This window comes from Schistocerca piceifrons, chromosome 5, assembly GCF_021461385.2.
Source record: "Schistocerca piceifrons isolate TAMUIC-IGC-003096 chromosome 5, iqSchPice1.1, whole genome shotgun sequence".
Taxonomy (NCBI): Eukaryota; Metazoa; Arthropoda; class Insecta; order Orthoptera; family Acrididae; genus Schistocerca; species Schistocerca piceifrons.
Window position 1 is genome coordinate 695,951,170 of NC_060142.1, and position 12,122 is coordinate 695,963,291.

General features: G+C 39.3%; 1 protein-coding gene across 3 annotated transcripts in view; it reads right to left on the reverse strand.

Annotated features, from left to right (window-relative positions):
* Nucleotides 1–12,122, reverse strand: part of LOC124799295 (optineurin) — a 142,117-nt gene that overhangs the window by 22,821 nt on the left and 107,174 nt on the right. For 2 of the 3 annotated variants that reach the window (XM_047262881.1, XM_047262879.1), the window contains exon 11: nucleotides 5,169–5,271. In XM_047262881.1, coding sequence (XP_047118837.1) covers nucleotides 5,169–5,271 — 103 coding nt within the window. Of the gene's footprint in view, nucleotides 1–3,425; nucleotides 3,477–5,168; nucleotides 5,272–12,122 lie in introns of all 3 variants that reach the window. The other variant, XM_047262878.1, reaches the window with a different exon arrangement.

The window sequence follows — 12,122 nt, forward strand, 5'->3', positions numbered from 1 at the left end:
GGTGCATGGCATGAGACAAATTTTCCACTTAGATCTTTCCTGAGGTTATTACTCATGGGTGTTGTTTTGGGGAGCGTATTAATCATTTCAGGGTTGTCACATCTCTGGTGGGAGTTTGTGGCTCAGTTTCTGGAGCTATTTTGAGTGGCATTAAACAATCATTGGTAATGAGATTGCCAATATGACGAATTAAGGGAATGTGTTGAGCTTAATATGCAATGGGGGAAATTTTCCAATTACACATACCAGAAGCTTATGAATAGGACTGTTGTACAATGTTTAAGATTGTGGGGAATGAGGATAGTCTGTCTCCACCACAAGTCCAAACCATACAAATGTTATGAATGAAACTGAACTTCATTAAGTGTTCAGAAATGTGGATGGTAAGGACAGATTCCTCTACATGAACCACAAGCAAGTTGCTTACAAGAGTGATACATGAACACCCATGGTTTTTCTGCAGTTTTCCTTGAAAATGTGATTATCCAATGAGAAGCAGTTACATGTACGTGTGCAGTTTTCTATGCTGAAGATAAAGAATAGGGGACATTTGGACTCAGCTGGATGTTCGTAATGGTGATGGTTCAAATGGCGCTGAGCACTATGGGACTTAACTGCTGTGGTCATCAGTCCCCTACAACTTAGAACTACTTAAACCTAACTAACCTAAGGACATCACACACATCCATGCCCGAGGCAGGATTCGAACCTGCGACCATAGCAGTCACGCGGCTCCAGACTGTAGCGCCTAGAACCACACGGCCACTCCGGCCGGCTCGTAATGGTGATATCCAAAAGAAGTGTGGTGAGGGCATGAGAGAGATTGGTGTGATGACAGGAGGAAGCATGAACACGGGAAGAAGCAAGTAGCCTCCTGGTAATGCAATATGAACTGTGGAAAGAGGTTGAAGGAAGTCTCTTACATTGCAAGAATTAAGCTGAGAGCAATGATATTCAAGGTGCATGTCTTCATCTTCTTTTTCTTGTGCCTTTGTCCTGTACTGACACAGTGTCAGCATGGTTATTAATGGAGTTGGTGTGGTTAACTTATTCCGGAAGTGGCGCTTTGTAGCACACGGCCAACAAGAAAAATGGTTCAAATGGCTCTGAGCCCTATGGGACTTAACTGCTGAGGTCATCAGTCCCCTAGAACTTAGACCTACATAAACCTAACTAACCTAAGGACTTCACACACATCCATGCCCGAGGAAGGATTCGAACCTGCGACCGTAGCAATCGCGCAGATTCAGATTGTAGCGCCTAGAACTGCTCAGCCACTCCGGCTCACGCCAACAAGAAAAATCCTTTCAATGGAAACACAGTCAGAATTAGGTATTCTGTATTCTGACTGGTTGCTGATGATGAAGCCTGCGAAGGGCGGGATTTAACTGAATGATTCTGGTGTGACTAACTATTCAAGTAGGTGCTGGGAAGTCGTACTCCACTTGTGGAACAGGGTTGGTGTAAAAACTTAGACAAAGAGCTGCCATACAGTTCTCAAGCAATGACGTGTGATACAGGAGGTAAAATGATTAATAGTTATTACATTTTTTATCATTATTTGTAACCAATTTCATGGCATACTGAAGAAGGCCAACATTCTGCAGTGAGTATGTGTCTGCACATCAGTCGAGTGGCGCAGTGAAGGATTATGTGCTAACTGATGTTTCCATTCAAACCAATTAAGACAGATTTTATCCTCAAACACGATGAATTTGTTAATGAAGTAAAATATACAGTACAAGTTATTACGAATTTTTTGTTCAAAAGACTAAATACTTGCAATATATGCTCATAAATTCATATAACTATAACCCTATTAACTACCTTCTCGAAAATTCTAGAAAAACTCATGCACAGGAGGATTGTAGACCATCTCAACTTGCACAGTATCTTAAGCAAAAATCAGTTTGGGTTTCGTGCCGGTCTTTGTACTGAACAGGCAATATTCTCTTTCAGCAACCAAGTTTTGGAAGCCATTAACAAAAAAATGTCTCCAGTGGGTATTTTTTGTGATCTTACGAAAGCCTTCGACTGTGTAAACCACCAAATTCTTTGGAAAAAGGCAGAATACTATGGTTTAGGTGGTACTGTTGGCTTGCGGCTACAATCATATCTACAGGATCGGAAGCAGACTGTAATGCTAAATGGCTCTTCTGGAGAACCTGCCTCATCTGAATGGGGCACGATAACGTGTGGTGTGCCTCAAGGCTCCGTTTTGGGCCCACTGCTTTTCCTCATCTTTATTAATGATCCTCCTCTTTGTTCTGAGACAAACAGCAAATTTACCCTGTTTGCCGATGATACCACAATTCTAATTGACGATTTTATTGATCATGATCTTGAAAAAACTACAAATACTGTTTTTAATGACATCTTAAATTGGTTCTCCTCAAATGGTCTCTCGCTCAATGCAGATAAAGCTCATTATATGAGGTTCCATACATCACAAAGTAATCCCGATGAAATTAACATAAAATGTAGAGATCAACCAATACAGAAAGTTGAAGACACAAAATTCCTGGGTGCTTACATAGACAGTAAATGTAATTGGTCGGTTCACATTCTTCATTTATGTAAAAAACTTAGCTCGGCAACATTTGCATTACGGGTAATTTCTTCAGTGGCTGAAGTTGACACTATTAAGGTTGCCTACTTTGGCTACTTCCACTCATTGATGTCATATGCTATCATATTCTGGGGGAACCAACCACTTGCAAAAAAAGTTTTCACCATCCAAAAAAAAGCAATCAGAATAATGTGTGGGGTCCATCAAAGACACTCTTGCAGGCACTTGTTTCGGAAGATAGGTATCCTAACAACTGCCTCACAGTATATTTTTTCCTTGCTGACCTTTGTGTGCAAAAATTATTCCATCTACCAAGACAACAGTAAATTCCATGGTTATAACACCAGAAACAAAAACAATCTACATTTAGAAATGAAACGTCTCACTCTGGTACAAAAAGGAGTTTACTACTCCAGCATTAAGCTGTTCAACGCTCTACCACTACATATCAAATGTGTTCATACAGAACTGCCAAAATTTAAACAAGTTCTCAAAGATTACCTGACAGAGAAATCTTATTATACTGTGGATGAATACCTGAAAGAAAATGTATACCATCACTAAACTTATTGTGTCTAGAAGTAGTTCAATTGATTTTATTGTGCATTTGGGCATTAGCGCACTTTTTGTAACAACAGATTGGCTGTACATGTATTTACTCTTGTAGGTCTAATATCTGATTTAACTTTGTGCTCTTATCTTTAACCTTTATTTGAAACTCCTTTTTCTGTCAAATGGTAGTTATGTTATCTAGCTGACATTGTATCTGTTACTTTATTTATAGTATGTCTTACTTAAACTATGTACAATTTTCCATTGAATTGCCCTTGTATTTATTGTAAGTTTAAATTCAAACCTGTACAACTTGACACGTTCCATATCCTTGTGATTGACTCACTAAGTGGATCTACGGAACAAGAAATAAATAAATAAATAAATAAATAAGGTAATTAAAAAACACTACAAAGTGACATTTGTAACTGTGACGCATGAAAGGTGAAACCAAGTCTTTTGCTTTTAGCAGGAGGATAGTATTTCCTAGTAATCTAAAATATTAAAATACAGAAAGGTCAAAATGAAAGCAGTATTGAGGATGGTGTGCCATTCCAGAGCTTCCACACAATTGTGTTTCACTTAAAATGAAGTTCAAAGAGACTTATTTTACAGTCTTCAACACAAGATTTTTATATATAATTGGAAGGAGTAAAATCAAGAACTCACTGTCTAGATTACGTATTGGACAGACAAAAGGCATTAAAAACAAGACTGAAGTTTCTGGACGTCTTTCTTCAGAGAGCATGCACGCGTGCGTATGTGCATGCGCACGGATGCATGCACTCAGTCAGTCAGCCTAGGAGTTGTAATGGAAAAGTGAATTGTAAGAGACTGTGAAGATGAAGGTGTGAGTGTTGAATGAGTGGAAAGAGGGGGAGTGCTGATGATGGGAGCACTAGCAGAGATTCAGGGCAAGAGAACTGGGAGACTCAAATATGTGTTGTAAGAACAATTCCCATCAACATAATTCGCAAAATCTGGTATTGCGGTGAGTTGTGTTGAGAGGGAAATGGGGAAGGATCCAGATGGCATGGGTTGTGAAGCAGTAGTCTAACATGTGCTCAGCAGCATGATCTGTCTCTATTGGATCAACTCCGCCTATCAGAGGCAGGGCCACCCACATCAACTTGCCAACCCAAATGAATGGCACTACCAAAGTATGGCCAACAGTAGGCTTGACCACTTAGTAGCAGAGTACACTGCTGAGTATGACATGTTCAGCTTAAAATGCCATCTGACAATTCATGCAATTTGGATCCTCACCTCCAATACTAGCTTCTCTGAATTAGGAGATAGGCATTGTCCTTACAACATGTCCTTCAATCATGAAATCCTCCTCACTTTAATCTTCATTATCCCCTGCACCACATCACTTTCCCCTTTCTACTTTTCACTCATTCTATATTCACACTCTTGTATCTGTAGTCTGCATCTTCTTCTGTTCTGTCTTCCTTTCCAGTCCACTCCTATACTTAACTGTGTGCCACTCAAAATAACTCCTGCTTTCACCAGTGGCACATTCCTATCTTATTTGCTAACTGCCTTCCCTCCCATTCTTCAGCCACCCTTCCCTTCATTTACCCACCTCCTTTCTCCCCTTGCCCACTGAACCTGACCTAATCCCCCATTCCAGTTGAGCTGCAGTCAGTAAAAGTGAGTGTGAGTGTGTGTGTGTGTGTGTGTGTGTGTGTGTGTGTGTGTGTGTGTGTGTGTGTGTGTGTGTGTGTGAGTGAGTGAGAGTGAGAGTGAGAGAGAGAGAGAGAGAGAGAGAGAGAGAGAGTGTGTGGGGAGGGGGGCGGAGGGGGGGGGGGTTACCTTTACTCATCCCATTATTTATATTCCACCCAGGACTTCCCATTATCATATATGTTTTGCAAGACTTCTCTTATCTATTCCTTTTCTCGCTTTATTTCTTTAATAGCACTCTGGAACTCTTGCATTTAATGAACGTGCCTTTTAAATTAATACAGAAGTGGTCAGAATTTTTTATTTCTGGTTTTTAAATTTAGATTTAATATCTAATAATATCAGTATGCATACTTACACTCTGTCTGTCTTCTACATCTGAAGTTTGTTGCTGGTTCTGGCCATTTACCCTAGGCCTTCCTGGAGCTGAAAAGGTGTTCCAACCACTATTCAAACGACCTCTGAAAACATAAATGTAATAGGGAGCAAGTAAGATACATGCATTGCCATCAACAACATTTTTCAAGCCCAGAGAAAGAAGACTAAAGCAGTAAAAAACTTTTAAAAAATATGAAGAAACCATCATGTAACAGCTTTTGCCAACACATGTGAGTTGAAGAACTGCATGTGCAGTCTAAAAGTGCAGAACATGGAAAGAATTATGTCAACTGATTACACAGATCTTCAGGGATAACCAGCTATCATGCTGAAATCTGAAATGAGAATTAATCAAACTATTTCAGTTCACCAAAGTAATTACAGTCCTATAGTTAGCTTCCTCAAATAAATAGGAGTCCATATCTCAATATGCGTATAAAAATTTTAAAGTGTGGACTGCATTGAAGTTGCTCTAAACCCAACAACTGCTGCTGCAAGATGTACCTTCCAAGCACAAAACCTTAACTCCCCATCACTTATTCAGGCACAACCAGATGCAGTGTGAGTATAAAGTGTTTCCTTGATTTTTTAAAAAAAAAGTATTTCTATGGGGCTATGTTAGATAGAGCTATGTGGTTTGCTGTAAATGATAGCTTAACTGGCAGAGTTCTTTATGGATATAATTCCACATGTGCTTCATTTGTTGCCCACAGAACGTCTGAATAATACTCTTATTTCACTCCATGCCTTTGCCAACGTCTCTCCTGTCACAGCCTTTACAACATCTCGTATTCGTGTTGTAAGAGCCTGCACATCATGAATTGGTGAACTGAACACTTTATAATAAACATAACCCCACAAAAAGATCAAGAAGGGTTATTCTCGTGTACGTGGTGGCCATGACCCCTATATCTCTAGCATGTTGGGGCTGAATGGATCTACAACTTTTTTGTGGTTCCAATAAGTGTTATAAAACCGTCTTATGTTGCAAGGAACAATGTATTTACTCATTGATGACAGTTTCAGACAGTTTGTCCACTATCAACACAAGCATAAGTTTGGTCTTGCATTACATCAGTCATATAAGTGGAAAAATGGCCACGGAATCAACAACTGTGATATTAGATAACATGGCCTCCACATGTGCTCCTCGGTGTATGATTGGTGATGCAAGACTAACACTTGTGGCTGATTTGACAGTGGAAAACAAGTCTGAAATCTAGAATGAAATTTTCACTCTACAGCGGAGTGTGCGCTGATATGAAACTTCCTGGCAGATTAAAACTGTGTGCCGGGCCGAGACTCGAACTCGGGAACTTTGCCTTTCGTGGGCAAGTGCTCTACCAACTGAGCTACCCAAGCACGACTCACGTCCTGCCCTCACAGTTTTACTTCTGCAGTTTCATACCAGCGCACACTCCGCTGTAGAGTGAAAATTTCATTCTGGAAACATGCCCAAGGCTGTGGCTAAGTCATGTCTCTGCAATATCCTTTCTTTCAGGAGTGCTAGATCTGCAAGGTTCGCAGGAGAGCTTCTGTAAAATTTGGAAGGTAAGAGACGAGGTACTGGCAGAAGTAAAGCTGTGAGGACAGGGCGTGAGTCGTGCTTGGGTAGCTCAGTTGGAAGAGCACTTGCCCACGAAAGGCAAAGGTCCTGAGTTTGAGTCTCGGTCCGGCACACAGTTTTTATCTGCCAGGAAGTTTTAAGTCTGAAATCGGTCATCGAAAAATAAAGATTCTTCCTGTGCAATTTAAAACAGTTTTCGTAAAAGCTATTGGTGGCCTCGATGTTGTACTGTCTCTACCAACCTACCGGTCTGGAAAGGTTTCACACAAGAAATGGCAGACAAACAACTCCCAGGTTATTGTGTTGTGTAATGTGCACATGTTGAAGTGTATCCATAAAAACTTCTAGAGTTGAAGTATCATTTGGTGTATTTGTGTAATGCTGCATGCAATACGTTATACATATTCTCTATGAATCTGAAGTAGTACTATTAAATATAAATCAATCTTTTTCATACTTAGTGTACCAAATTCTACAGATAATAGAACCATACTGCTACAATTTCAAATCAGTAACTTCAAATTCTGAAGGTGGCAGGCGTAAAATACAGGGAGCGAAAGGCTATTTACAATTTTTACAGAAACCAGATGGCAGTTGTAAGAGTCGAGGGGCACAAAAGGGAAGCAGTGGTTGGGAAGGGAGTGAGACAGGGTTGTAGCCTCTCCCCGATGTTATTCAATCTGTATATTGAGCAAGCAGTAAAGGAAACAAAAGAAAAATTCGGAGTAGGTATTAAAATCCATGGAGAAGAATGCTGAAGATTAGATGGGTAGATCACATAACTAATGAGGAGGTATTGAATAGGATCGGGGAGAAGAGGAGTTTATGGCACAACTTGACTAGAGGAAGGGATCGGTTGGTAGGACACGTTCTGAGGCATCAAGGGATCACCAATATAGTATTGGAGGGCAGCGTGGAGGGTAAAAATCGTAGAGGGAGACCAAGAGATGAATACACTAAACAGATTCAGAAGGATGTAGGCTGCAGTACGTACTGGGAGATGAAGCAGCTTGCACAGGATAGAGTAGCATGGAGAGCTGCATCAAACCAGTCTCAGGACTGAGGACCACAACAACAACAACAACTTCAATACTTTCAGAGATATAAATTTTTACCTAAAACACTCAATAATCTTGCTGGCATTGCGAGACTGAGTTAGGGACTGTAACATATTCATCTATAGTATCAATTAAAACTATAACCAAGAGGATAGATTCACATAATCTACATTTCTGGAACTTTCTTTAGTTTCACTGCCACATATTTCTGATGTAATTAACAGTACATTGGAAAATTGTTATTTAATTGTGTTTTGATTGTGTTTTTTGGAGAGACAGAGAGTGAATGGAGGTCATACATAAACTGAGAATGTGATATTTCATTAAAACTTTGTAAAAGTAAGTGTGAGAAAGTAGTTGTGTAATAGGGGAATTTGTGACATGTCAGAGTGAGCTTGATTTTGTAAAAGGCAGCCAGAAGGGGCACTGAGTATTAAATTTGTTAGTAATTCATTTAGTGGAAAGGAGTCTTATTTTGTTTTCATTAAATTTTATTTAGTTTCGAAATTACAAAAGTTCTAGTCTGAATTACTAGTGGTAATCTGATTGGCTGGCATTAGAAATACAGCACATATAGAAGTGCTCAAGATGATCTGATTGGCTGCTTAACATACTAGCCAATAGGAATTCAGAATTTCATGCGCATTTGAGTAGTGCTTGATGCCTCAGATCTATGAGTCAATATAGTCACTCAGCAGCTGTCTTCTGGAAAACACCTATGTTCAATCACTCTCACTAAATTTGTACCAAAATGAAGAAATCTACACATTTGATAGGTTCTCACGCAGTTGATTAAAACTGAGTATTTTGAGAAAGTTTGAGATTTGTGAGTGATTTATTTTGGGAGATTTTGCATGTGAACATTTCAAGTCGTACATAAACTCCACGTAGCGTGTTTCGTGCAAATTATGAGACATATTATTGCAAATGTTTCTTCGCAAGAAGGCTACTGAATGACTGAACGTGTTAATTCGCAAGTGTTCGTGGGTCAGTGACTGTTTAGGACATTTAAAATATCTGGTCAGACTAAATATCTTCTGGCTGCTTTTGGGTGTGAACTTGTTACACAGACAGTCAGTAACATTGCATAACTGAAGTCAGTCTGTTAAATACGGACTTGATAGCTATTTTCCTTGTTTTAAAGACAATAAACCAACTAAAAGGAAATCTGTGACATTTTTTCAAATGACTCGTGCAAGAATCGCGAACAATCAAATGTAACTAACTTTCAGCTACTACCCATGGACTGGAGTTAGGGGCCTTTGCGTGGTAGGTATTTAGTCGAATTTTCTTCAATGCTGCTTTTGTAGGCTAAACCAATATCTGCCATTGCAGAGTGAAGGGGCAGACAACCTGATACCTGTCCAGGTAGGTGGACAGATTGTTTGAAGGATAGTGAGAGAACGACCCGTCCTGTGACAGCACATAGTCATAAGGAAATGCAGCCATAAAAAAACCTTACAAAAACTGCATAACTGTGTCTAGCATAGTTGCTTACAAATAAATTTTTGTACTCAGGGAAAGACTTTGTGCTCACCCTGTACTCTGAGACCACCCCCACCAGTTTTTTAAGTGATAATAACCATCAAACTAAATCACTAACAGTGTGCTTCTGGGTGTTCTAATGATCTTAAATGTTACAACAAATACTCATTATGAAAAGGATAGACTTCTAGTCACCATATCGAGGAGACGTTGAGTCGCAGTCAGACACAAAAAAAAGACTGCTTCACATTTTAGCTCCGGCCAAAAGACCTGAAGCACAAGTCACATGCACATTTACATAAGCACAACTTACACACATGACCACAGTCTATGGCTGCTGTGGGCAGACAAAATGCATCAATGGGTGCACACTTCCATGGGAATGTAGTGGTGTCTTGAATTTTATTGTTCCTCTCACAATTTTGTCATAACAGACAGATAACTGATGGTGCTACTCTTCACAATTAACATAATGCAATAAAAACATTCAGAAATAATATACAATTACAGCTGTATCTATACTCTACAAACTAAAGTAAACTGTATGGTAGGAAGTATTTTCCTTTGTGTCAGGTGCCCAAGAGGGTTTCTAACAGTGATGTATTCAGGGGGTGGCCCGGGGGGGAAAGTCCCCCTGGAAATTGGAAATTCCCCCCTGAGAAATTCATGTCTATAGTTGTGGTGAAACATAAAAATTATCACGTGGTCTGTTAACTTGTACCGCTGTGACAAAATTTAAACTACACCAGCTGCTGTTGCTAACGAAGTTTGGAGTCAACTATGGAGAAGTCGTGATGACATGCAGTTTATACAAGCAAAATGAATGTGTAACACAATAGGTGGTGGCTGGGTCCCTATTGTTTGGTTTCGTTACTTATCGGTTCGGTTTGGAACACTTAGCGTCGATTGTTCTGTTTTTATTATTGTTATTATTATTATTATTATTATTATTGCCAACACCAACAAATTAGCAGTTGCTGTATAATAAGTGTGCGGTAAAGCTAAGCGTTGCAAGGTGTGTTGGCAACGCCGATTGTGGAATAAGTTAGCCTTTCCTCTCTCATGTCTTCCCTCACCGCACCTCCAATTGGCCTAACATGTAAGCTAATTTCTTAGCTACACAGCCCACCCTTGCTGCGAACTTTATTCTTATCCGCCACTCGTGTCTATACTTTATTTGCCCTTAGACTAAACCTGATGTCGCAAAACACGTCCCCGGGTATTGCTACGGAATTGGAAGTAGCATCTGACATTATAAAAGATTGTTTTCACTTTTTATTGCATTACTGGGAATATTTCCAAGATTTAAGAGATGTACAGATTTTTCCTAATCGATGAGTCCAAAGCTCAAACCAAATATTTGTGTACACTTGACAATGATTTCGCAATGTCAATGGGGATACACAGTTTTTGCCTAAAGAAGCGGTACATTCCACAATGAGTGGGGCGTTTGGCAACGCTGCTCTACGAGTATAATCTAAGCTTTCATTGTTGATAAAAACTCAGTGCATTGTTGAAACTGTTGTAAGGTTGTAATAGTCAGTCGACAGGTTACTACGGAAGTATGATGTGATTATGTTGTGTACTACGTGCGGTCTTCGTCAGTTTATAACATAAAAAGAAGTGTTAGTGCCGAAATACAATGTCGAAATAACAAACTTTAATTTCTTTCTTTTCTAATAAAATACAGTGTATTGCAAAAGACAAGGACGAGTGTGAGTCTACTGAAAGAAGTGCTAGTGATTGTGATGATGAATTGCATAGGTCTATCAAGTCTTCAGTTTCCCTTCCACAGTTTTCAAACGATAAATGTGCTATTTCTGGCCCATCCATAAATTGCAATTCTAAAAGTATTGAACGCAAGATTAAGTATAAGCAAAAATGGGAAAGTAAGTACAATTGCTTGTACTTTGATCACGAGTGGGGTTGGGCTTTCTCCAAATTGTGTGAAATGCATTTAAAAAATGATATCGAAGCTCTACAGAAAACAGGAGGAGTGTTCATTTCTGTACCTTTCACTAAATTTAGAAAAGCTACCGGAAGCCTGGGAAAACTAGAAAAGCACGCCAACTCGGAAAAAAATGCAAGAGCCATTGCACTTGAAAATTGTAGATTACAGGGATTAAATGCTCCAATTCAAACACAGATATTTAAACAAAATGAAAATGAAAAAGCTTTAAACCGCCAAGCATTGTCATCGTTAATTCGAAGTCTGTATTTCCTTAGTAAGGAAGCAATACCCCACACAACAAAATATGAACCTCCAAAATTGGTAAGGTAGTACTGAAAAGCGACATTAATCTTGAAAAGTGGTTAAAATTTCAGAGCGAAAGGTCCACATATCTTAGTAAGTATACTGCGTCAGAACTGTTGACTTGTTTGGGAGAGTCTTTAGACTTTCAGGATGAAACTCTTCTCCATGACAAATATTTTTCATTAATGGCAGACAAATCTACAAATGTTTCCAACCAAAGTGAACAGTCTTTAGTAGTTCAATATGTTGCACCGTCACCATCATTTGAAGTGAAAGAAAGGTTTTTATGTCTCGTTGAGTTGAAAAGCACTTCAGCTGAATCCATATTCACAGCAATTAATACTGAACTAAAGAAAAGAAAACTTTCTTATGGCAGATTATTATCTTGTTCTTTCGACAGTGCTGCCAATTTTAGTGGTTCTATCTCAGGAGTCCGCGCTCGGTTGTCAGAGAGGAAGGGCCATAAGCTGTCATACATTCACTGTAGAGCACATGTTTTGTCAATTGCTGCCAATAACTCTAGGAATAAACACCCTATTATAAAATGCAGATTACATGTTGTTAAAGACA